Raw genomic sequence first — 22,113 nt, 5'->3', positions numbered from 1 at the left:
AAAAGCGCTAGCTTAAAATAGAGCTATAAATCCCTTAGGACTTGTGTGGTGATTTCATACCTGAAGCAAAACTCTGCTCCCCACGATCTAATTACTGATTGGCTTTACATAGAGGATTATGGAGAATTAGTAAGTTGGAATGTTTATATGACAGAGTATACAGTGTAAATTCCTTGGGAGCCTTCATGGGGCATTCAATTTTTGAATGAATCTGTTTCAGTCAAGTATCATCAGTAGACAAGCACCCTAACCAATGGAGCTTAGAATTTTAGGGAACTGTGTCTGAGAGCTGCATAGCTTTCTACTCAAAATTGATCTTTCAGAAGATTTTTCAAAAGCAGAACGTTCAACTTTGGCCAAGTTTAAAATCTCTTTAAATTCTGTGAAATTTTTAAAAATCTCTTTTTTTAAAAAAATGTTAATTTAAAAAAAAATCTCTTTAAATTGTGTGAAATTCTGTAAATTTGAAAGTGAAATCAAGGTTTTTCAGATTCAGATTTCATTGACTCCTAATCAAATGTAGTTTCCTAGGCCGTAGTAGAAGATAAGAAAGAAGGCTTTTAAAGGATTATATAAAATCTCTATAAATGGATTCATTAAAATAAGGGGACCAATTTACTTCTAACAAACCAATTTTAATGAGGCATGTGTCAAAGAATCTAACATTTGTAGATTCCATTTGAAAAGAATGTGAGCATAAAAACATAGTGGAAAGTGTTCTTTAGAGCAAGATGACTATAGGTTTTAATAAAGTTAATTTTGTTTAAATTTGTTGAAAAGCTCTAGCGACTTCACATTATGGGGTAGATGCATAGCATATTAAATGAGCTTGCAGAGGCTTTGAAGTCAGAAATCACTGGTTTTAAATATAGGCTCTGGAGGGAATGAGGAGAATTGGAGAAAGGAAGGAAAGGAAGAAGGCTGGGAAGAAGAGGGGAAGAAGGAAGAAAGAGCATGCGTTAGGCAGATTATCTGTACCTGGCATTATCAAGACGCTTTATGTATACGTCTATCTTCAGCCGCTAGTTGTGTGATCTTGGACAAATAACTTTATCTCCTTGGGCTTCAGATTCCCTAGAGCATACTCTAGAATGATGGTAGTGGCAGCATAACTTTTTGGGTGATCCTTCCAAATCACATTAGAAAGATAGCATCGAGGGGCGCCTGGGTGGCTCAGTTGGTTAAGCACCCGACTCTTTCAGCTCAGGTCAACATCTCACAGTTGTGAGATCGAGCCCCATGATGGGCATGAAACCTGCTTAAGATTCTCTCCCCCTCTCTCTCTGCCCCTCCCTTGCTAGATTTGTATCCAGTAATATTGAACTTCAAGTACAAAAAGCACAGACAACTGTTATCAACAGGCAAATCCTCAAGGAATATTGTTGCCATGAGCCCTTCCTAAGAAATATACTCAAGCATGAGCTTCAAGCAACCAAAGTGACTACAAAGACATTGAAAAAACACTGGTAGCATTGAGCACTGGGGGTTACTGACAGCAAATAGAAGTGAACAGCAGGCACTGTGTTCCTTGAGTAAATAATACAACACCATTTATTATCTTGCCAAAGGAGTCCAGCATGAGTTTGATCAAGCCTCTGGATTTAGCTGCAAATTAGTACAAAATATATTTTTTCAGGAGAAAGATACTAGACTCCATCATAAGTATGTGCTCAGCAAATCCAGAACGTGGAAAATCTAGAGGTAAAAATCTGCTGTCTCCTCAATAGCTGTAATGTAAGGAAAAGAAGGGGATAGAATAGAAATATGTAAATTTAAACAGAGACTTAAGAGACTTATCAAGTTTTTAAAAATGGGCAAAATCTAACTATGGTATCTAGGGATGCACACGCAAGGATGTGGCTGCTGTCACAGTCAGGACAATGAGTACTTTTGGAGGCAAGAAAGGGGCTGATGTTGGAAGGAGCTTCTGAGGTGGCTAGAAGAGTTCTGTATCTCCATCTGATTACAAGGGTGTTTGCCATACAATAATTCACTAAGGTCTGCACCTGACTCATACAGCTGTCTATATCTGTGTTACTTTATAATAAAAAAGGTAAAAATAAAAAAGGAAAATTTTACGAAACTCGTCTGAGCTCTGCTCACTTATACCAACTATCTCTACTTCCTCATCTGTAAAATATAATTTTCCCTCTTATAATTGTGTTTCTGTTAGGACCGATGTCCTCAATATTCATCCCCCTTCTCTCCATATGACTGCACAGTTGGTTTTTTTTTTTTAATTTTTAATGTTTATTTCTTTTTTTTTTTTTTAATTTATTTTTGAGACAGAGCACAAGTGGGGGAGGGGTAGAGAGAGAAGGAGACACAGAATCCAAAGCAGGTTCTAGGCTCCGAGCAAGCATTCAGCACAGAGCCCGATGCGGAGCTCGAACCCACAAACTGCGAGATCATGACCTGAGTTGAAGTCGGTCACCCAACCAACTGACCCACCCAGGTGCCTCTGAAGATGGGACTTTCTATGGAATGACCAAAACACACGGTTTGTCATCTGTGTAATAGTATGTACAGCATAAGGGCTTTTTGGTTAAAAACAAACAAACAAAAAAAAAGATGGTAAATAATTATACGCATTTGCTATGTTGCTATGTATGCTTTTAAAAAACCAGATATACAAGATTGCAATGATTATGGGGGAGAAACGGGTATTACCCATTCAAAGGAAGGAAAGTTTGTGGCCTGAAGAGAAGAGCGATTTTTTGTCCACATAGCCCAGTACTGACCTGCTCGGTAACGACTGGGGAAATGTCGCTATTCCCTACTGGTGGGTGCTGGGTGGCAAGCCAGACGGTGAGGAAGGCAAGAAGGCTGATCCAAACCGATGATACAGTGGAGCTTCCACTGCAGCTGGTGCCAGCCTCCCGACCCCGACTGCTCTTAGCAGAGGCCAAGATGCCACAAGCACGCAGAGTCAAACCACACCTCTGGGCAGAGAAAGATTAAAAACAAAAAAGAAAAAAAAGGCACAGGAGAGATGGATCTGTTATTTAATTAGGTTCTTTGTAAGAAATTTAGAACACCAATTTGTGAGGGTAAACTCCCTTCGTGAGAGCAAACACAGCGGAGGTAGCCCTGAAGCTGAGGAACGGCTTTGATTTTTGGCAGAATTTGCGAGTCCACAGCTTTCTGATCAACCTTGCGCTGCTCTGTAATCTCGTATTTCTCTTTCTCCGTGTCGAAGATCTCACCTTCCTGGTGTCTGGGCTTACGCAGCTGCTTCTTCTTAAAGTAAGCATCAGTGAGGTGTTTGGGGATTTTCACATTGCTGATATCAACTTTGGTGGAGGTGGCAATGACAAATTTCTGGTGTGTTCTACGCAGAGGAACTCGATTAAGGGACAGAGGTCCAGTCACAAGTAGCAAGCCACCGCTCAGTTGCTTCAGGAAACCCACTCTCTTGCCTCTGTGGCGCCCAGTGAGGATGATCAAAATGGTCCCAGGAGTGATGCTAGCTCGCAGTTTCCTCACATGCTGACTAAAAGGTTTTTTGCCGTGGCTCAACAGCTTCCGAGGCACATCTTCAGTAGGATAATACGTAGGCATTTTGCGAAGTTTAACCACTCGGGTACCACCATTCTTGTCACCACCAACTGGTTTTGTGACAGTAGCAAGAATCTTCTCCTTCTTTTTCTTTTCAATCCTGGATTTAGCTGCTGAATACTTCCTCGTGTACATGGCCTTTCTCGAATACATAGCCAATCGGGAGTATCTGCCAATTCCTCTGACTAGGACAGGGTTTCGGCTGCAGTGGGGCTTCCCCTTCTTTGGCGTTTTAGCCTTGAGGTTACCCTTCTTAACCTTGCCACCAGCATCAGCCTTCTTGGCTTCAGGTCTCTTCTCCTTAGCATCCGGCTTCTCAGCTTTTTCGCCCGCCATCTTGCAAGATGGGAAAGAGAACTAAGATCCTGGCTTCCGGTCTATATCTTTAATGTTTATTTCTGAGAGAGACAGAGTGAAAGCGAGCAGGGGAGGGTCAGAGAAAGAGGGAGACACAGAATCTGAAACAGGCTCCAGGCTCCGAGCTGTCAGCACAGAGCCCGATGTGGGGCTCGAACTCACGAAACGTGAGATCATGACCTGAGCTGAAGTTGGATGTTCAACCGACTGAGCCACTCAGGTGCCCCTGCATAGTTTTTTAATGCAATAGAACAAATTACCTTTGAGCCAGTAGAAACCAACAGAACTGAAACAAAATAAATGTTTACTAAGGTGGAAGTAAATAAAGGACAATCATCCAATCTTCCTCTCCTTGACTACTCTCTCCACAAGGGACAGTATTATTTAATAGAAAAAAAATGCAAAAGCCCCAATTTCTATATAGTCTTCACCCTAATGGCCTACATGCAAAAAATTAAACACAAAACCTACTACTTTATGACAAAGTTTAAGAGTAAGTTTCAATTTATTTGATGATTTCTCTCCTTGTCTATAAGTAGTCATTCAAAACTCATTTGCTGAGAGCATTTCCTGTGGCCTGTTTTGTTTTTTCTTTGCTCTGAGTTAATGAACCAGCAAAACAAAAAAGTAGAATATGAGTTTCTTTAATTGATAGAGTTGAACTTCCAAAGTTTTTCAGATTTATTCAATTTTAATGATATTATAACTCAAATGTATAGGCAACAGAATAATCTTAGAATCAATCCTGGCCCCAAATCTGAAGGTCTATAAACAAAAGGTATTCTGGGAACCACGGAAATATTTTAATAAAGTAAAATAAAATCAATCTTACTAAAAATGTTTAAGTTGTTAATGTTTCCTTAGTTCACATGGAGGAATTTCCATCAGCTTGTCAACTTGGTCATGGTGATTAGCTGACAGAGTTCAGTGAGGACAAGAAAAAAGGGACTAGACTCGGGTCCCCTCAACCCTGACCACAAATCCAGCATTCTTTGGCTGCCTCCGCCAGGGAAGCAAACAAACAAGCAAACAAACACCTAAAACTCTATGTCCTTGGGAGGATGCTTACTATGGAGATTAGGCAAGACCAGATTAAACCAGTCTGCACCCAGGTGGACCCCAGTGCTGAACTTTCACTGACTTTCCCCCTCATTATAATAGGAAAAATCACACCCAGGGCAGAGGTTTAACGTGTTAATTACAGGTGCAATTAACATGAAGAAACATGACCTTTCCTTTAAATGCACAGGTGCTGGGGCCCCTGAGTGGCTCAGTCAGTCAGGCATCAGACTTCAGCTTAGGTCATGATCTCACAGTACATGGGTTGGAGCCCCACACCGGGCTCTGTACTGACAGCTCAGAGCCTGGAGCCTGCTTCAGATTCTGTGTCTCCCTCTCTCTCTGCTCCTCCCCCACTCACACTCTGTCTCTGTCTCTGTCTCTGTCTCTGTCTCTGTCTCTCTCAAAAATAAACATTAAAAAAAATACACAGGTGCTGATAAATCCCCATTTCTACTTGCTTAGGTATCACCCTTTTCCACCCAAGTTTCTTTTAAAAAACTCTACCTTTCCTGGGAGAGTCAGCCTGAGGATTCTTGCTTTGTTCTGCCTCCCCTGTGCTCAAAAGCCCCAATAAAGCCTTGCATGAAACGTCCATTTGGCCTCTTGTCAATTTCTGTTGCTTAGAAAGCACAAGGGCCTGGTTTAATATCAACGAAACGATTCAAAAAGAAATGCACATCACCATGCTCCAAGGAGAACAATTCAGGGAAGTGGACAAGCAGCGTTTTCCCTACTTTGTTTCGACTTTGTTTTGTTTTTGTGATGGCATACTAGCATCTTTTATTCAGAGCAACGTTGACATCCTCACCTGACTCGTTTTGGAAAGAAAAAGCAGTTACCATCCCAATGAGGGGGAAACGCAGAAAGAAGACTGATTTGAGAGAAATATTTTACAACTTGTCAAGTTTGGAATAGGATCATCTTATTTCTCACCCCTCCCTCTTTGAAAAAAAAAAAAAAAAAACAAAAACAAAAGGGCAACCTGGACAAGGTACTGAAAGATGAGCTAACATGAAATGAGTTTTAAATCTGTTTTTGTCACAAATAATTAATTAATTAATTAATTAAAGCTGTTTTGTCACTAACACACACAGGAAAGAATCTGACCTCACTGCAACCATTTCTCAGGGTTGTTGATATATACCTACTCTGTCTCCTGCTACAGCAAAGTCTACATTGAAGAGAGACAGATTTGGTAGGAAATGTTCAAAATCAGATACAATTCTGTTTCCAATGTGGTTGTTTTTATGCCACATGTGCTGTCTACACATGAAAAGAAAGAAAGGAAGGAGGGAAAGAAGGGAGGAAAAAATAGGAGGGGGGGAAGAGAAGGGAAAGGAAATGGAAGAAAAGAAAAGTCAAAGTTAAAAGCTTTAAAGTCAAGTAACATGTGATTTAATGTCAGCCCCGTACTTATGGGACTATGTCACCCACTGAGACATAGTATATTTTGACCCTAGAAGCACAAATTCATTTCTCACCCAACTTCAAAGATATTATTGTTAACTCGTTGTTGCTAGGAACTGACTTGGAATGAACTGGCAGTTCTGGTTCTGTTCTTAATGACCCGGAGGGTATGTCACATTTATGTTACGGCAATACCTTTCTTAAAGAGGTGAGGAAGAGAGAGCACTCCTTGGGGACCAAATAGCTTTCAACTCATTACAGCAGAGGTATGTGGTGGTAGTTGTACCATACACTTTACAGCTCTATACATTTTCTGCTACTAAGACTTCGGAGGAAACATCTGGTTGCTACTATAGCCATTGCCTGAATTTACCCTGTTGGGACTTCTACTTGAGCTCGAACAGTGCCTGGAACACATAATATGCACTAAACAAATGTGTACGGAATGAGAGATTGGATGCACTTAATATCTACAACTCGCACAGAACTTGTTTCACTGTGAGAGATTATGAATTGAAGCAATAAGTTGAAAAGAGATGGTGTGCCATCTACTTATAAGAACAAAATTAATGGGTAAGATGGTTTGAAACAACAGGATCCAGAAAAAGAAAACAAAACCAATTAAAACTTGACTTGGGGTGTAGGTGTGTGGGAAATATGGCTGAGACACCAATTACTTGTTCTCTGATCGCCTATTCATAGACTTTGAACTCCTCCTTTAGGGTAAGGTCTGTATTTCATTCACTTTATAGCCTCAATTCTTAAATGCCTTGTTTGGAAGCGGCATTAAATGCCTGATTAATGATTCCATAGTCGTCTTGATTTCTACAGAGGTACATAATAGCTCTACCACAGAATGTATTTGAATTTCATTTATTCACCCTATGTGTATCCCTACTGGATTTAGTACAATTCTTCAAGTCAGGAACTACGTCTATTCATTTCTGCATACTTAAGTCTAAAGCAATGCCTTCTCACAAATTTTGGTTAAATTAATAAATGCAGCTAATCTGGATGAATATATTCAGATCTTCTTCCTCACCATGCCATGTGCATTTTTCCGAAAGCATAACAACAGCTATGCTACAACAGCTATGCTTTCTTGCAGGAAACTTCCAATTGAACATGTATGTATACATTCACATACGCAAATTCACAAACACTGGGGTTTTGTACGTGAACAAATCATGTACGACTAAATGCGCACATCTTCCACTTACACTGTGCCCAGTATTCATTTGACTGCATGTCTTTAAGAATCACCAGCTTGACATACCACACAACTATTTTCTCAAAGTATGGTTCAGGCTGTAAGAGAACCTGAGGAAGGAGAAAAGCACAGAGTGTCATTATTTATTGTCCTAGTGGGTCACCGGCTTCCTTGTCCTCACCCTTGGAGCAACCCAATGATGTCATAGTTATTGTCTGATGTCATACCAGTTGAAAACAGAGGTTACCACTCTTAAGAAGAGGATGTATTTTAAAGGGTCCTTTTTAATTGAAATCTTCTTTGCTCTAAGATGTGCATTGTGAGCTCAAATTAATTTGAAAAGTGAGAAGATGGCTGCATTAATAGCCAGTGGATGTGGACTCTTTGGACCACCATGGCCATTTGATGATATCCCAAAGGCAGTCACAAGGTAAGAAAGGATTTTCTATGGACTCTTGAAGCATATCAGGAAATTTAAAAGCATCATATTTGGAGAATAAAAATGTAATTCCTTCACCTCTGCCCTATGTTGCTGTGTGGTAAAATATAGAACAATTAGTATTGCCAAAAGTAATCAATTTCAACATGACTTTCCTATAATAAAATAGTTTCGGGCAGCCTAGGTGGCTCAGTCGGTTAAGCGTCTGACTTCAGCTCAGGTGATGATCTCGTGGTTCATGAGTTCAAGCCTCACACTGGGCTCTGTGCTGACAGCTCAGAGCCTAGAGCCTGCTTCAGATTCTGTATCTCCCTCCTTCTCTGCCCCTCTCCCACTCGTGTTCTGTCTCTTGCTGTCTCTCAAAAATAAATAAAAATATTACAAATAAAAACAGTTTTGTGGCTCCCCATGCCTGCAGAAAATATCCAAATATCATATTCTCTTACACCAGATGATTCTCTCACATCATCTTGTCCCTGCTGGCTTTTTCAAAGTTATTTTTACTGCTCTTACTCAAACTTAATTCTCTAAACACCTCAAACTATTTGCAGTTAGTAAAACATCCCTTGATGTTTCAAGCTTTTGTGTCTTTATATGTACTATTGGCTTCTCCTTCCCAATTATGCTCTCTGCTAAAATTTTTTTTCGTCCTTTGTGAGCCTCACCCTAACTCTGTCCACCATGATGAGTGGGTTATTCCCTCCTTTATGCCAACATTCTACTTGTTTCATGCTGCCATTATGACAAGCATTAATATGTTCAGCATTTATTTGTTTACATACAAGTGAACTGGTGATTATGTACCTGGTGATTACAGGCTCCTTGAAGGCTGTAATTATATCTGATACAGTAGCAGTTATCATTTATTAGTTGTGACTATGTGCCAAGCACTATGATTAGAAATGTAATTGGAAATCCATGATTTTATACCTTTTTAAGCACTCTTATTAGAAAAGATAGAAGCTCTGACAATAAATTTCATATATTGGAAAAAAGAAAAAGAAAAAATAGAAGCATAAACAAATTATGCCCTTCATATACAGTAAATGCAGTAGGAGAACGAAGAAGTCACTTTACTAAGTCTGGAGTTCAGGAAAAGCTTCCAGGAGGAAGTTTTGCTTGTCGGGGCAAACTGTGACAGTAACAAGAAGGCCTTCCAAAGCAAGGCAGCCCGACTGTTATAGCTCCGAAGCCCTCCAGGAACCATCCTTGGAATGCAGGTTTATTACGGGGGTTATTTGCATTTAAATGGTTCTGTCATAGAGAGCTTTATGTGCCTTTGTATTCCTTCTCTTCTATGTTAAATTATAAGACTCAAGAAGTAGCAATCACTTTCTTCAATACTTTGAAACTCCTCACTGCTGCTACAGTGTTAAAAATGCAGTTGACCAATTTAAAGATGAAGCTGAAATAATGATTTTCATATAATTGTATGGTCTGCAAGATTAACTCATTTTGTACTCACCCAATCATTTTTTTTTTTTTTTTTTTTTTTTTTTTTTTTTTTTTAGAGGGAGCATGAGTGGGGGCAAGGGGCTGAGGGAGGGAGAGAGACAGAGAGAGAGAGAGGGAATCTTAAGCAATACGGGGCTCTATCCCATGACCCTGAGATCACGACCTGGGCCGAAATCAAGAGTCAGATGCTCAACTGACTGAGCCACCCAGGCAACCCTACTCACCCCAATCTTCTACATTTTGGGTATTTATCCCAATTTTTCTAAATGAAGAAGACACAGCTTAAGTGTTCAGAGTCACATGATTAACATATGGTTTTTGAACCCCTAGTTTACCTAATAACAATCATTAACATTACCATAATCACCCTGTTATAAATTTATGTATGCTATTTCATTTAACATCATAATTAACTCTAAGATACATAAACTATTACCATTCTTATTTTATAGATGAGAGAATTGTAGCTTATAATGTTTAGCTTGCCCACGGTCAAAGAGTAAATAAATGGTGGATCAGATATTCTAACCCAGTTCTGACTCCAAATTCAGGCTCTTAACCATCACCACAGTTTCCACATGCTGAATGGGATTGGTTTCTTCACTCAAAAAATTTATAATCCACTGGGTTGCAATAAGAGGGAAAGATTAAATTAATATATATATATATATATATATATATATATATATATATATATATTTAAAAACAGTGATGGCATCTGAAATCTTCTTTTTATCTTTGTAATTATGTAATTTGATTATATCTAAATATGAATTTCCAATTTCCTTGTTTGTTATACCCTTTAAAACAACCAAATTGAGGAATAATTGATATCCAGTAAAGGAAAGGCATTTTAAGTCTACAGTTTGATGGGTTTTGACAGATGTATAAATAACCCAAATGTTCCCCATCCTGATTCAGTCTGTCTGTCCTCTATGCCTGGCACAAGCAATCACTTATCTGCCTTTTTTTTTAAATATATATATATATTGAAGAATTTCTCATTCATGATATTGATGTGGTTTGAAGTGGGGTTTGGGAGCCAACAGCCAAGAAAGAATTCTTGAGACATTTTCAGTGCAAAAAGGTGTTTTTATTATAGTATGGAGACAGGTCCCATAGGCAGAAAAAGCTGCACTGGGGTTGTGAGGAGTGACTGATTATATAAGATTTTCTTTCCTATGGAGGCAAGGGTGACTTTAGAGTCCAGGAAATTGAATCTATAGGTTTCTGGAGATTGCATTTTTTTTGCTAATCATTAAGACAGTTGTAAACTGATGGAGACTCGTGTCTTGAATGACTATGATCTCTATTAGTTAACCATTTGTTTTTCTCTTTTCTTAGAGAAATGTCACCCATATCATGTCACCCCCACCTGGGGGTGGGGTGGGTGCAGGGTGTTAGCTTGTGCTTTGCCCTCAGTTTGCTTTTTGCTTCTTTGCCAGAATCAAACCATCTGTTTCTTTTATCATAATGTTTAAAAAATTTTTTTTAACATTTATTCATTTTTTTAGAGACAGAAGGAGATGGAGCATGAGTGGGAGAGGGGGAGAGAGAGAGAGAGAGAGAGGCAGGGTCTGAAACACACTCCAGGCTCTAAGCTATCAGCACAGAGCCTGACATGGGGCTTGAACCCACAAACCATGAATGAGATCATGACCTGAGCTGAAGTTGGATGCTTAACTGACTGAGCCACCCAGGCACCCCCATAATGTTTTTAGATTTATTCATGTTGCTGTGTATATCAGCAGTTAGGTTTGTTTTTTAATGCTGAGTAATATCCATAATGTGAATATCCCACCATTTGTATCAATCGATATATTGATGCACATTTGGGTTGTTTCCAGTTTTGTATTATTATGCAAACAGCCATGAACATTCGTGGACACCCATTTCTGTAGACATATGTTTTCATTTCTCTTGGGTAAATATCTAGAAGTGGAATTACTGGGTCACGTGGTAGATCTATGCTTACTGTTGAAGAGGTTGCTAATTGTTTTCCAAAATGGTTGTGCCATTTTGCATCCTCACAAGCAATATAGAACTCTAACTGCTCCATATTCTTGCCAACATTTGGTATTGTCTGATGTTTTAAATTAACCAGTATAGTGGGTGTTTTGGTAGGCAAGATAATGCTCTCGTCCTCCCCCCAAAATGCCCGCATCCTAATCCCTGGAACCTGTAAATATATTACCTTATATGCAAAAGGGACTTGGCAGATATGACTAATGTTAAGGACTTTTTTAAGATAGACTATTCTGGATTATCCGGGTGGGCCCACACAATCCTTAAAATTCTTTAGGGAAACCTTTCCTGGCAGTGGTCTTAGAAAGATGTGATGACAGGGGCGCCTGGGTGGCTCAGTTAGGTGTCCGACTTCGGCTTGGGTCATGATCTCGTGGTTTGTGAGTTCAGGCCCCACATCAGGCTCTGTGCTGATGGCTCAGAGACTAGAGCCTGCTTCGGAGTCTGTCTCCTTCTCTCTCTGCCCCTCCCCACTTGTGCTCTGTCTCTCTGTCTCTCAAAAATAAATAAATTTAAAAAAAAAAAAAAGAAGAAGAAAGAAAGAGAGATGTGATGACAGAAGGCGCACTAGCAAGATGGTAGTTTGAAAAGGACTTGGTCACTGTTGTTGGCTTTGAAGATGGAGAACAGAGGCCATGAGTAAAGGAATGTGGATGGCCTCTAAAAGCTGAAAAAGACAAAGAAATGGATTCTCCTCTAGAGCCTCCATAAAAGAATAAAGCCCTGCTGACAACCAGGAAAATATATAATTATAAATATATATGCACCCAATATGACAGCACCTAAATATAGAAAGCAAACATTGACAGAACTGAAAGGAGAAATAGGAATACAATAATAGTAGGAAATATCAGTACCCCACTTTCAATAATGGATAGAAAATCCAGACAAAATTAATAGGAAAACAGTAGACTTTGACAACACTATAGACCAAATGGGCCTAACAGATATATAGAAAACGTTCCATCTGACAACAGCAGAGAACACATTCTTCTAAAGTGCACGTGTCTCATTCTCCAGGAATGATAGATCACAGGATAGATCACATGTTAGGTTAAAAAATAAGTATTAATAAACTTAAGAAGACTGAAATCATATCTAGTATCTTCACAGTGTAATGAAATTAAAAATCAATAGCAGAAGGGAAGCTGGAAAATTCACAAATATGTGGAAATTAACACAGTCCTGAACAACTTAATGGGTCAAATAAGAAATCAAAAGGGAAATCAAAAAATATCTTGAAACAAATGAAAACAGAAACACAATATACCAAAATGAATGGGATACAGCAAAAGCAGTACTAAGAATGAAATTTATATTCATAAATGCCTACTTCAGGAAAAAAGAAAAATCTTAAATAAACAACCTAACCTTATACCTCAAGTAACTAGAAACAGGAGAACAGAAGAAAAAAAAGTAACAAAGATCAAAGCAGAAAAAAAGACTAGATAAAACAATAGAAAAAAAATCAACAAAGAGGCACCAGTCGATTCAGCAATTAAGTGTCTGACTTCAGCTCAGGTCATGATCTCGCTGTCCGTGGGTTCAAGCCCCATATCGGGCTCTGTGCTGACAGCTCTGAGCCTGGAGTCTGTTTCTGATTCTGTGTCTCCGTCTCTCTCTGCCCCTCCCCTGCTCATGTTCTGTCTCTCTTGCTCCCTCTCCCAGAAATAAACATTAAAAAAACATTTTTTTAAATCAACAAAACCATGAGCTGATTTTTGAAAAGATAAGCAAAATAGATAAAACTTTAGCTAAGAAAAAAAAAGATTCAAATAAATAATATTGTATTGTAACAGCATTATATGGTGACACATGGCAGCTACACTTGTGAGGATAGCATAACTTATAGACATGAAGAATCACTGTTATACACCTGAAACTAACATAACATTGTGTGTTAACTAGACTCAGATTTACAAAATTTTTAACAGTATAGGGTTACCATTTTCTATTTCTTCTTGTCTATAATAAGTGTCTTTCAAGATATTTGCCCATTTGAAGTTGTTGAATTTGTCAGTGTAAACTTATGTACAGTGTTTCCTTATCATTTTTATATATACCTGTAAAATCTCAATTATGGCCTTTCATTTCATAAATCAATAATTTCTCTCCATCTCTGTCTGCCACTCTCCCTGATCAGTTTGACCAATATAGCAAAACCATAAAAATGAACAAAGTATTTGAACAGAGACTTCAAACATGGTACACAAATGGTAAATAAGAACATGGAAAGATGCTCATACCATTTATCACCATGGAAATACAACTTCAATCAAATGGCTACACACCTGGTAGGATGATTACAGTGAACAAACAAACAAAAAACCTTGACAAAACCAAGTGCTGGTGAGAATGTGGGTCAATCTGAACTCCTCCGTCATTGGTGGGAATGCAAAATGGCCCAGCCACTTTGGAAAACGGTTTGCCAATTTTGTAGAGTTATTCATATATTTGCCATAAACTGAGCAGTCTTATTCTTTGGTGTTTGTGCAAGAGAAAAGAAAACTTTGGCTCACACAAAAACCTGTATGTAAATGTTTATAGTGTTTTTATTCATAGTCACCAAAAGTTAGAAAGAACCCAAAAGTAGTAAATGAATAAAGTGCAGTACATTCATAAGTAACATATTACCTAACAATCAAATAGGAATAAATTTCTGAAACACAACATGGATGACTCCCAAATGTATTATCTGAGTGGCAGAAATCAGGCTTAAAAGGCTACATCACATACGATTATATTTAGATGACATTCTGGAAAAGGAAACGTTGTAGGAACAGAAAACAGATCAGTACTTACCAGAATCTGGGGTTGGGGAATAGGATGAATCCTAACGAACACAAAGGAACTTGAAAGGATGATAGAATTGTGTTATATTTTGATTGTGTAGTGGTTACATGACTTATGCACTTATCAAAACGCATAGAACTGCACACCAAAAAGAATCCATTTTATTGTATATGTTATACTGAAAAAATTTTAAAAGTTATATTGTATGTAATCTGCAATTTGCTCTTTTCATTCAGTAAAATGTTTCTAATATTCATCCACGTGGTTTGTGTAGTTCTAGTTCATAAACTTTCTCTGCTGCTTAATACCATATAATATACAATTTGTATTGTATACAAATGATTCAGATGTATTCATCCATTCTCCTGCCAAATTACTTTGGAGCTCTCTTTTGGTTTTTCTTTTTCTATTATTCACAATACTGCTCTGATAAGTCTAGAACAAGCCTTATTGTGCATACGTGCTAGAATTTTCTGAGCTATGTAACTAGGAGCAGAATTGTAGCGATTTAGGGTATATGCCTGTTTAACTTTACAAAACAATGCAACACATTTCATTCTCAAGTGGTAATCCCAATGTACTCACCCCTGAAATATTTAGTAAACAATTTCCAGCTTCACACTTTCACCAGCACTTGGTGTATTCGTTCAGACTTCTTAATTTTTGATTCTGGCTTTAACTGGCATCTTCCTAGCTACCATTGAGGTTGAGCACTCTTCTTGCTTTGTTTAGTTTCTTTCTTGCTATTTCTATCTCCTCTTTATCTTCTTTCTCCATTGTTCCCCATCAGGTTGTCTATCTTTTACTTTTTTATTCATAAGCGATCTTCAAATAGTCTTAATTTAATCCTGTGTTAGTTTTTATGTGATGCAAATTAGGTGTATCTTTTTTTTTTTTTTTTTTGGTTTATCTTTTCACTTTCTCTGTGGTGTCTTGTTGATAATCATAAATTACTCATTTTAATGCAGTGAATTTATCAATTTTAGTGTTTTCTGTATCTTGTTTAAAAAATATGTCTTTAACTGAAGGTCAAAAAATAATTTACATTTGCTTCTGAATGTTTTTAAAGTTTTGATTTTTACATTTAAGGGTTTATTGGATGTGGAATTCGTTTTTAAATGTTTATTTTTGAGAGAGAGTGCACGCGACCGGCCGAGAGAGAGGCAGACAGAGAATCCGAAGCAGGCTTTGTGAGGAGACCACAGAGCCCCATGTGGGGCTCAAACTCATGAGTTGTGAGATCCCGACATAAGCCGAAGTCAGATGCTTAAAGAACCGACTGAACCCCCCCCGCCCCAGGGCGCTTAATGTGGAATCAGTTTTTGCATGTGGTATGAGGTAGACATCCAATTTAATTTGTTATATGTACATAACAAATTGTTTCGAAATTATTTATTGACAATACATTTTTTCCATAATGATCTGAGAATGGACTTGTTTCATACTTAAAATTTATATATATGCATAAGTCTGGTTCTCTGTTTTGTTCCCCTGGGGTTCTCTTCCTACGCTTGTCATTATTATTTTCTTATAATATATCTTGATATCCAATTAAGTATATTCTCTGTTTTTCAGGATCATATTCATTATTTATTACTGGATATGAGATCTAACAGTTTGGTTAGATTAAGGTTAATTTTTGGCAAGAATACTTAACGGATGATTTATTGTGTTTTTATTGCATATACTATCAGATACTGCCACTATTAATGATGCTATCTGCTTATTTGTTTATGATGCTGACAGATCTCTCCATGTAAAGTAACATTTTTTTCCCCTTTGGAATTATCAGGTAAACTGTGGGGTGAAACTTTGCCACATTTCAAATCATTTTGTAATAAATCAATGAGGTATAGGTGAATCCATCATTTGTTGGGGCTTGCAAAATAGTAACCATTTACAATTATTGTTCTCTGTTACTAGTGGCATTTTATATAGAGAGATTTTGCCTACCAAGGGGAGGTAAATTATAGGTGGTTGTTTTTTTTTTTTTTTATGGATTAGGGAAGAAGTGAATCAAATGCTTAATTCTTCCCTTTAATTACCAATTTTCAGAGTAAGGATTTGAGGTAGTTGTTGCCTTCGATGAAAATGAAATTTTGTTTTTCTGTTTTTCTATCAATCATTGCATAATATCATAGACGCCTGGATTCTTATTAATGTGTTAAATCAACCACAGTTATTCCTTTTGGTATAAATTACCCCAAAGTTGACCAGTGTCTTTTGGACACAATCCCATTAGTCTTTGAGTATTTCTTTACCTGCAAGCATAAAATGCCCGGGCTCATCTTATACTTTTCCTGTTACAGACTAATAGCTCCCTAGTTCAGTCCCAGTTTCGGTTTATCTTATTTTCAGCTCTATCTATCTATCTATCTATCTATCTTCCTTTCTGTCCTCTGGGCATTTTGTTTAGATTCTTGTTGTTTTTCCAAGCTCCGATATGCATTTTTTTTCCAGCTCTAAATATTTATATATTGCCAACTATGGGCCAGGTGCTGTTCTAAGGATACAGAGGTTAACACAGCAAAAATCATCTTTGCTCTCAAGAAGCTTACGTTGCAAGAATGCTTGTTATATTATCCATGCATTTTAACGGCTATTGTGATCTGGCAATTTTAGGTATTGTGAGGGTTTCAAGGTAATCTAGACATAAATGATGATTTGTAAAATTTCATATCAATTTCCAGAATGAATATTTAGGAAATAAACCAGAAGATAGGAAGTCCTGTTAGAAAAGAAGTGCAGTTCTGGGTATGAAGTAAATAGATGAATGGAAGTGAGAATGGAGAAGAAAAGCTGGATTGCAGGAGTATCTTGAAGAAAGAAAGCATAGAATTTTGTGATAGTTAAATAAGAGCACATGATCCAGACGAGGATGTCAAAATTATCTCCAAGTATTCTTCTCTGGAAGACTAAGAGAACGACTACAACACTGGCAGAAATAGTGTAGCTGGTGTGAATGTGTAGACAAATAAAAATAATGTCTCTTGGCAGGTATGGACTGTGTCCTTGTATTTAACATTCTATGCACTGTACTGTATCAACTAACTGCATTTGAGAAAAGCAATGAAACAACTGTGTAGACATGGCCCAAGGTGATAGAAAATACATAACTAGAAGAGAGTAAGTGACAAGATCACAGGTGAGGAAAGGAAGTGTTGGTGTCTTCTTTGTAACCCTAGACCGTGGTTTGGTGTTTGGCACAAAGCTGACCCTTAATTAATATTTACTGAATAAATGAACATAAGTCATTTGCATAGATGTGATAGCTGACCCTATGGGCATAGAACTGAAAGCAGGGGACATTTACTTGCTAAGGTTCAAAAACAGCTCTTCTTCCCTGTGGCCTGCATTGCCAACAGGTGCCTGCCTCAGGGGAAACAATTCCGAAAGTACCTTTGGATAATTAGAGCAGAAGTTGGCATTTCAGGAGCTCTTTTGCGTGTGTGTGTTTGTTGGGCCGCGTGGTGGGGGGTGGTGCATTCTAGATTCAGAATACCAAAGTGGAAGTCACAGATTTGCAATGAATCAAAGGTGATATTAATTGTATTCATTTTATATGAAGGTCAGCTCATCTCCACAAATTATAGAGCTTCTCAGTGCAATCAGTGCACTTCCTTTTCCACAATGCCTCCAAACGCAAACCTCACTTTACAGGTTATCAGCGGGGGGCTGAGCTGCTCTATTGCATTCACTAATGAAAAGGTTAATGGATTCCCTTTCTCTTATTTGAAGCTAGGACCTGAAATTTCGTGTAGGCCGACTGGGATGACTCTTCCAATTTCCATCCTCAAGGGGGCGATAATCAGGGAGCCATTCCTGAACCACACCCGCAGAAATCTGCCGCAGAAACCTTCACGCTCTGCTCCTGAGTGCGTCAGATTAGTCCCAGGGGCCGGCGCCTCATACTGAGCCTGCGCACACGGGCGCGCCGGAGCGGACGCATGCGCCTTGAGGCGGGGCTGGCGGAGGCGGCTCTGGGCGGGTCTGGGTCCCTCCAGTGTTTTGGGGCCTGGGAGCTGTGGGAGGAGCCGGCGGCCTCACCGTGGTAACCGCAGCGCCGCCACCGCCGCCCCGCCTTGCAGGCCTCGGGACTGTCATCGCCTTTGGGTGTGGGGATACTTGGGCCACCGTCCCCGGAAATAGCTCCGCCGGCTTTCTCAGATACCCCCATCCTCCCCACGCCACCGTCGCCGCCGCCATGCAAGGGGAGGACGCCAGATACCTCAAAAGGTGACCACTCCCCGAGGCTCGGTCCCACCTTCCTTGCGAGGCCCTGAAGATATTCTTAGAGGTCCTTGGGTTGGCTTTGAGGTGACAGTGGGCAAAGCTAGGATCTTAGAGGTGGAAGCCGGGGGTAAGGCGGAGGGGAGTCACGGAAAGGAAAGGGAAAAGGAGCACTGGGGAAAAGAGGAAAGGGCCCTTCGGGGGTGCGAGGCTCCCCAGCCTCTTACCTGGCTCGGCGGGACCCTGACAGCATTGCAGATGGTTTCCTTGCCACATCCGTCTCGGGAGAGGGGCGAAGGGCTGTGTAAACCGCGTCTTCCTGACCCCCCACCCCGACTTGGACTCCCCATTTTTCCGTAGTAGAATAAATCCCTTGGGAGCCTGAGAATGAAGTCTTCTGGTGCCTCTGCTCTCTGTCTCCTGTTTGGGCTTCACTGCCATCGGGTTTTGAAGCGATGAAGAAGAGAGAAATGGCTTTTACTTTATGGGAGGCTGGGCTGAGATGGTTCCTTCCAGCCTGTTTCTGCTTTCCTCAATCATTTCATCCATTTGACTGCCATGTATATAGTATACTTTTTGTAGGAGATTCATAATTATCAAGAGGTTTGTCCAGGAGCTTGTCCTGCAGCACGCCGTAATTTCTTTAGTTTAACAACATCTGTAGTATCAATTACTCTTTAAAGAAAATTGTGTCTTTGGGGATTATTTATTTGACTCCTGTCAAAGATAAGGTCATCCCTGATGAAAAAGGATACCTGTCATTGGACCAAGAGTTAGCAGTGATCCAATAGAAAACAATCTTAAGTAGGACTCTCCATTGTTTCTCCATTAGTTAAGTCACAGTTAGTGACAGGGTAAAATACACAGGGGGAGTCACATGTATTATTATTATTTTTTTTTTTTGGACACAGTTTCCTTATTTAAATATGGGGCAAATATTACCTTATGAGAAATATGTGGACCAAATATGAAAATACTTTTAAAAGATAAAACATGCCATGTAATGTGGTGGCGTTATTTCAAGTCATAATATGCTTTTACTGAATATATTTATCCTGGCCTGGGATGGCCTTAATCATCACAGGAAGATCTTCTAAACTTTAATCAATTCTTAAAAGGGATTCAAACAATTGTAAAATCCTACAACTGACTGCATGGTCTTTGCAGGACTGAGGCATATATTGCCTGCCTTTCTCATTGTATATGAATATATCTGAAACTGTCAAATAAGAAGACTTTATCAGTAAATTTTTGTAGTAGTATGTAATCATAACTAGTATATAGTCAGTATTTATTTCCTCACTGAATTTTGCCTACATTGATCTTGTAAAATACCTTGATTGAAAATTTCGTGACAGAAGAAAATAGTAAATTCTTTCTCTTTCAACTTCAGATTCAAGATTGTTCTAGGTGAAGAGCTACTATTATACCAGCAGTTTGTTTTCATGTAATACACTGTGGCAAAATAGAGTTTTTATTAGATTCTTGTACCTGTATGGACCCTTAGGCAAAATTCCCAATCTATTCTTTTAAAAGCCGTGTTATCTAAAGTTCAAAAAATAAAACCAAACAAGTCACTATAATGCTTGAAGTAAAATAAGATTAGAAGTTGCAAAGGTTGAAATATACACTTTTCAGTTCCACCTAATTTTGACAATATAAGTAAATTAAAAGGTGGCGTTGCCTGCATTCATATTAGAAATATGCAGCTGACGTACAATCATACAGGCCTGATGGTTTATGATGTTTGGCAGAACCTTCCATTTTAATTATTGGTTCTTTGATAATGATTACATTTATGTATTCCTTTTGTAATATTTTTACCTTCACATTTTGTTTTTAACAGTACAGCAACATAGTTTCATTCTCATTGATTCAGTCTAATTTTAATTAGTCGATTTCCATGGTTTCATGAGGAATTTCTAGTCTTTCTTTAAATGTGTAGTAGATTATAGAATCAAATACAGTTTGATTTTTTGTTTTGATTCAGTAAAACTTAATGAAGACTTACAAAATACCTGGTATATGCCTAGCATAGTTCTGGTCACTGGAGAAATGATTAAATAGACAAATTTTATGTCCTCAATCAGATATACACAAAAATAGACAATTATTTGTGATTTTTTTGCTTCCTCTTAAAACCCTCTGATGGCTTTCCATTGCTTTTTACTTTTTTGAAAGTTTATTTAAATAATCTCTATTCTCAACGTGGGCCTCGAACTCATGACACTGAGATCAAGAGTCATGTGCTCTTCCCACTGAGCAAGCCAAGCACCCCTCCATTGCTTTTAGAGTTAGAGCACCTACCTTTTCAGCTCTCTCTCTGCCTCCCTCCCACCCCCAGTAATTTCATACTTGAGCCTTACAGAAATAACTTCTTTTAGATTCCTGTGTTTTGGTGTAAGGTTCCAAATGCCCTTCCTGTTGTCTGGAACTTGCCCCATTCTTCACCCAGCTCGCTCTTCATTTTTCCTGTTTTTGCTTAAATGTCACTTTTTCCAGAAAGCCTTTCCTGAGCTGCCCTTTTTTCATCCCACAGTCCACAATCCAGGTCAGATATACCTGCTAGGTTCTCATGATACCTAATACCTTGTCTTTACTTACTCTTATGACCATATTATTATTGTTTGTCTTTCCTGCTGGTCTGTAAGCTTCAGAAGGCTAAGGAACTATATATCTTACTTCTCATTGTATCCTCAGCACACAGCACAATTCCTGGATCATAAGTACTCACTAAATAGTTATTAAATGAAGTAAAAATGAGGTTACAAAGAAAAATGGGCCAAATCATACTGGACTTATAAACCGTAGTAAAGAGTTGAGACTTGTAAAAGCAGTGGAGAACCATTGAAGGATTTTAAGAGTAAATGACATTTATTCATTCCTTCAATAGTTATTTGAAATTCTACCATGTAAAAGTCACTTAGTCAAGTGATATAAAGTATTGGATGAATGACATATACTTTCTCTGCCTTTATGTGCCTATAATGTAGTGAGGAATACAGACTTTAATTAATATATAATCAGAAGCAACTATTGTATTTATGGTGAGTGCTATAAGTACATAAGCAAAATCAGTGGATGGCCTTCATGTAAAGCTCTTTTTTTTTTTTTTTTAATTTTTTTAATGTTTATTTCTGAGAGGGAGAGAGACAGAGCATGAGCAGGGAGGGGGCAGAGAGAGAGAAACACAGAATCTGGAGCAGGCTCCAGTCTCTGAGCCGTCAGCATGGAGCCCGACACGGGGCTTGAACTCATGAACTGTGAGATCATGACCTGAGCCGAAGTCAGACGCCCAACCGACTGAGCCACCCAGGTGTCCCTAAAGCCCTTTTTTTATACAGTATGTTTTCAACATTCATCCACATTTTAGCATTCAGCAGTAATTCATTCCATTTAATAGCTGAATGGTAGTTCATTGTGTGGATATAGCACATGTAGATTATCCATTCATCTATTGATAGACATTTAGATTGTTTCCATCTATTGGCTACTGTGAGTAAAACTGTTTTGAACATTCCTGTACTAGTTTTACTTTGAATACCTTTTTTCACTCTCTGGTACGTACCCAGTTGTT

At 38.6% G+C, this 22,113-nt stretch overlaps 1 protein-coding gene and 1 pseudogene across 4 annotated transcripts in view; one reads left to right on the top strand and one right to left on the bottom strand.

Annotated features, from left to right (window-relative positions):
* Positions 1-22,113, top strand: part of KIFAP3 (kinesin associated protein 3) — a 181,304-nt gene that overhangs the window by 507 nt on the left and 158,684 nt on the right. For 2 of the 4 annotated variants that reach the window (XM_042924554.1, XM_042924556.1), the window contains exons 1-2: positions 6,571-6,650; positions 7,905-8,024. In XM_042924554.1, coding sequence (XP_042780488.1) covers positions 7,945-8,024 — 80 coding nt within the window. In that variant the 5' untranslated portion in view covers positions 6,571-6,650; positions 7,905-7,944. Of the gene's footprint in view, positions 1-6,570; positions 6,651-7,904; positions 8,025-18,281; positions 18,543-22,113 lie in introns of those variants that run through there. The other 2 variants (XM_042924555.1, XM_042924557.1) reach the window with 2 other exon arrangements.
* Positions 2,990-3,909, bottom strand: LOC122211431 (annotated as a pseudogene).

This window comes from Panthera leo, chromosome F3 (genome assembly GCF_018350215.1).
Source record: "Panthera leo isolate Ple1 chromosome F3, P.leo_Ple1_pat1.1, whole genome shotgun sequence".
In the NCBI taxonomy this organism is placed as follows: Eukaryota; Metazoa; Chordata; class Mammalia; order Carnivora; family Felidae; genus Panthera; species Panthera leo.
This window is presented reverse-complemented; position numbering and strand designations above follow the sequence as displayed.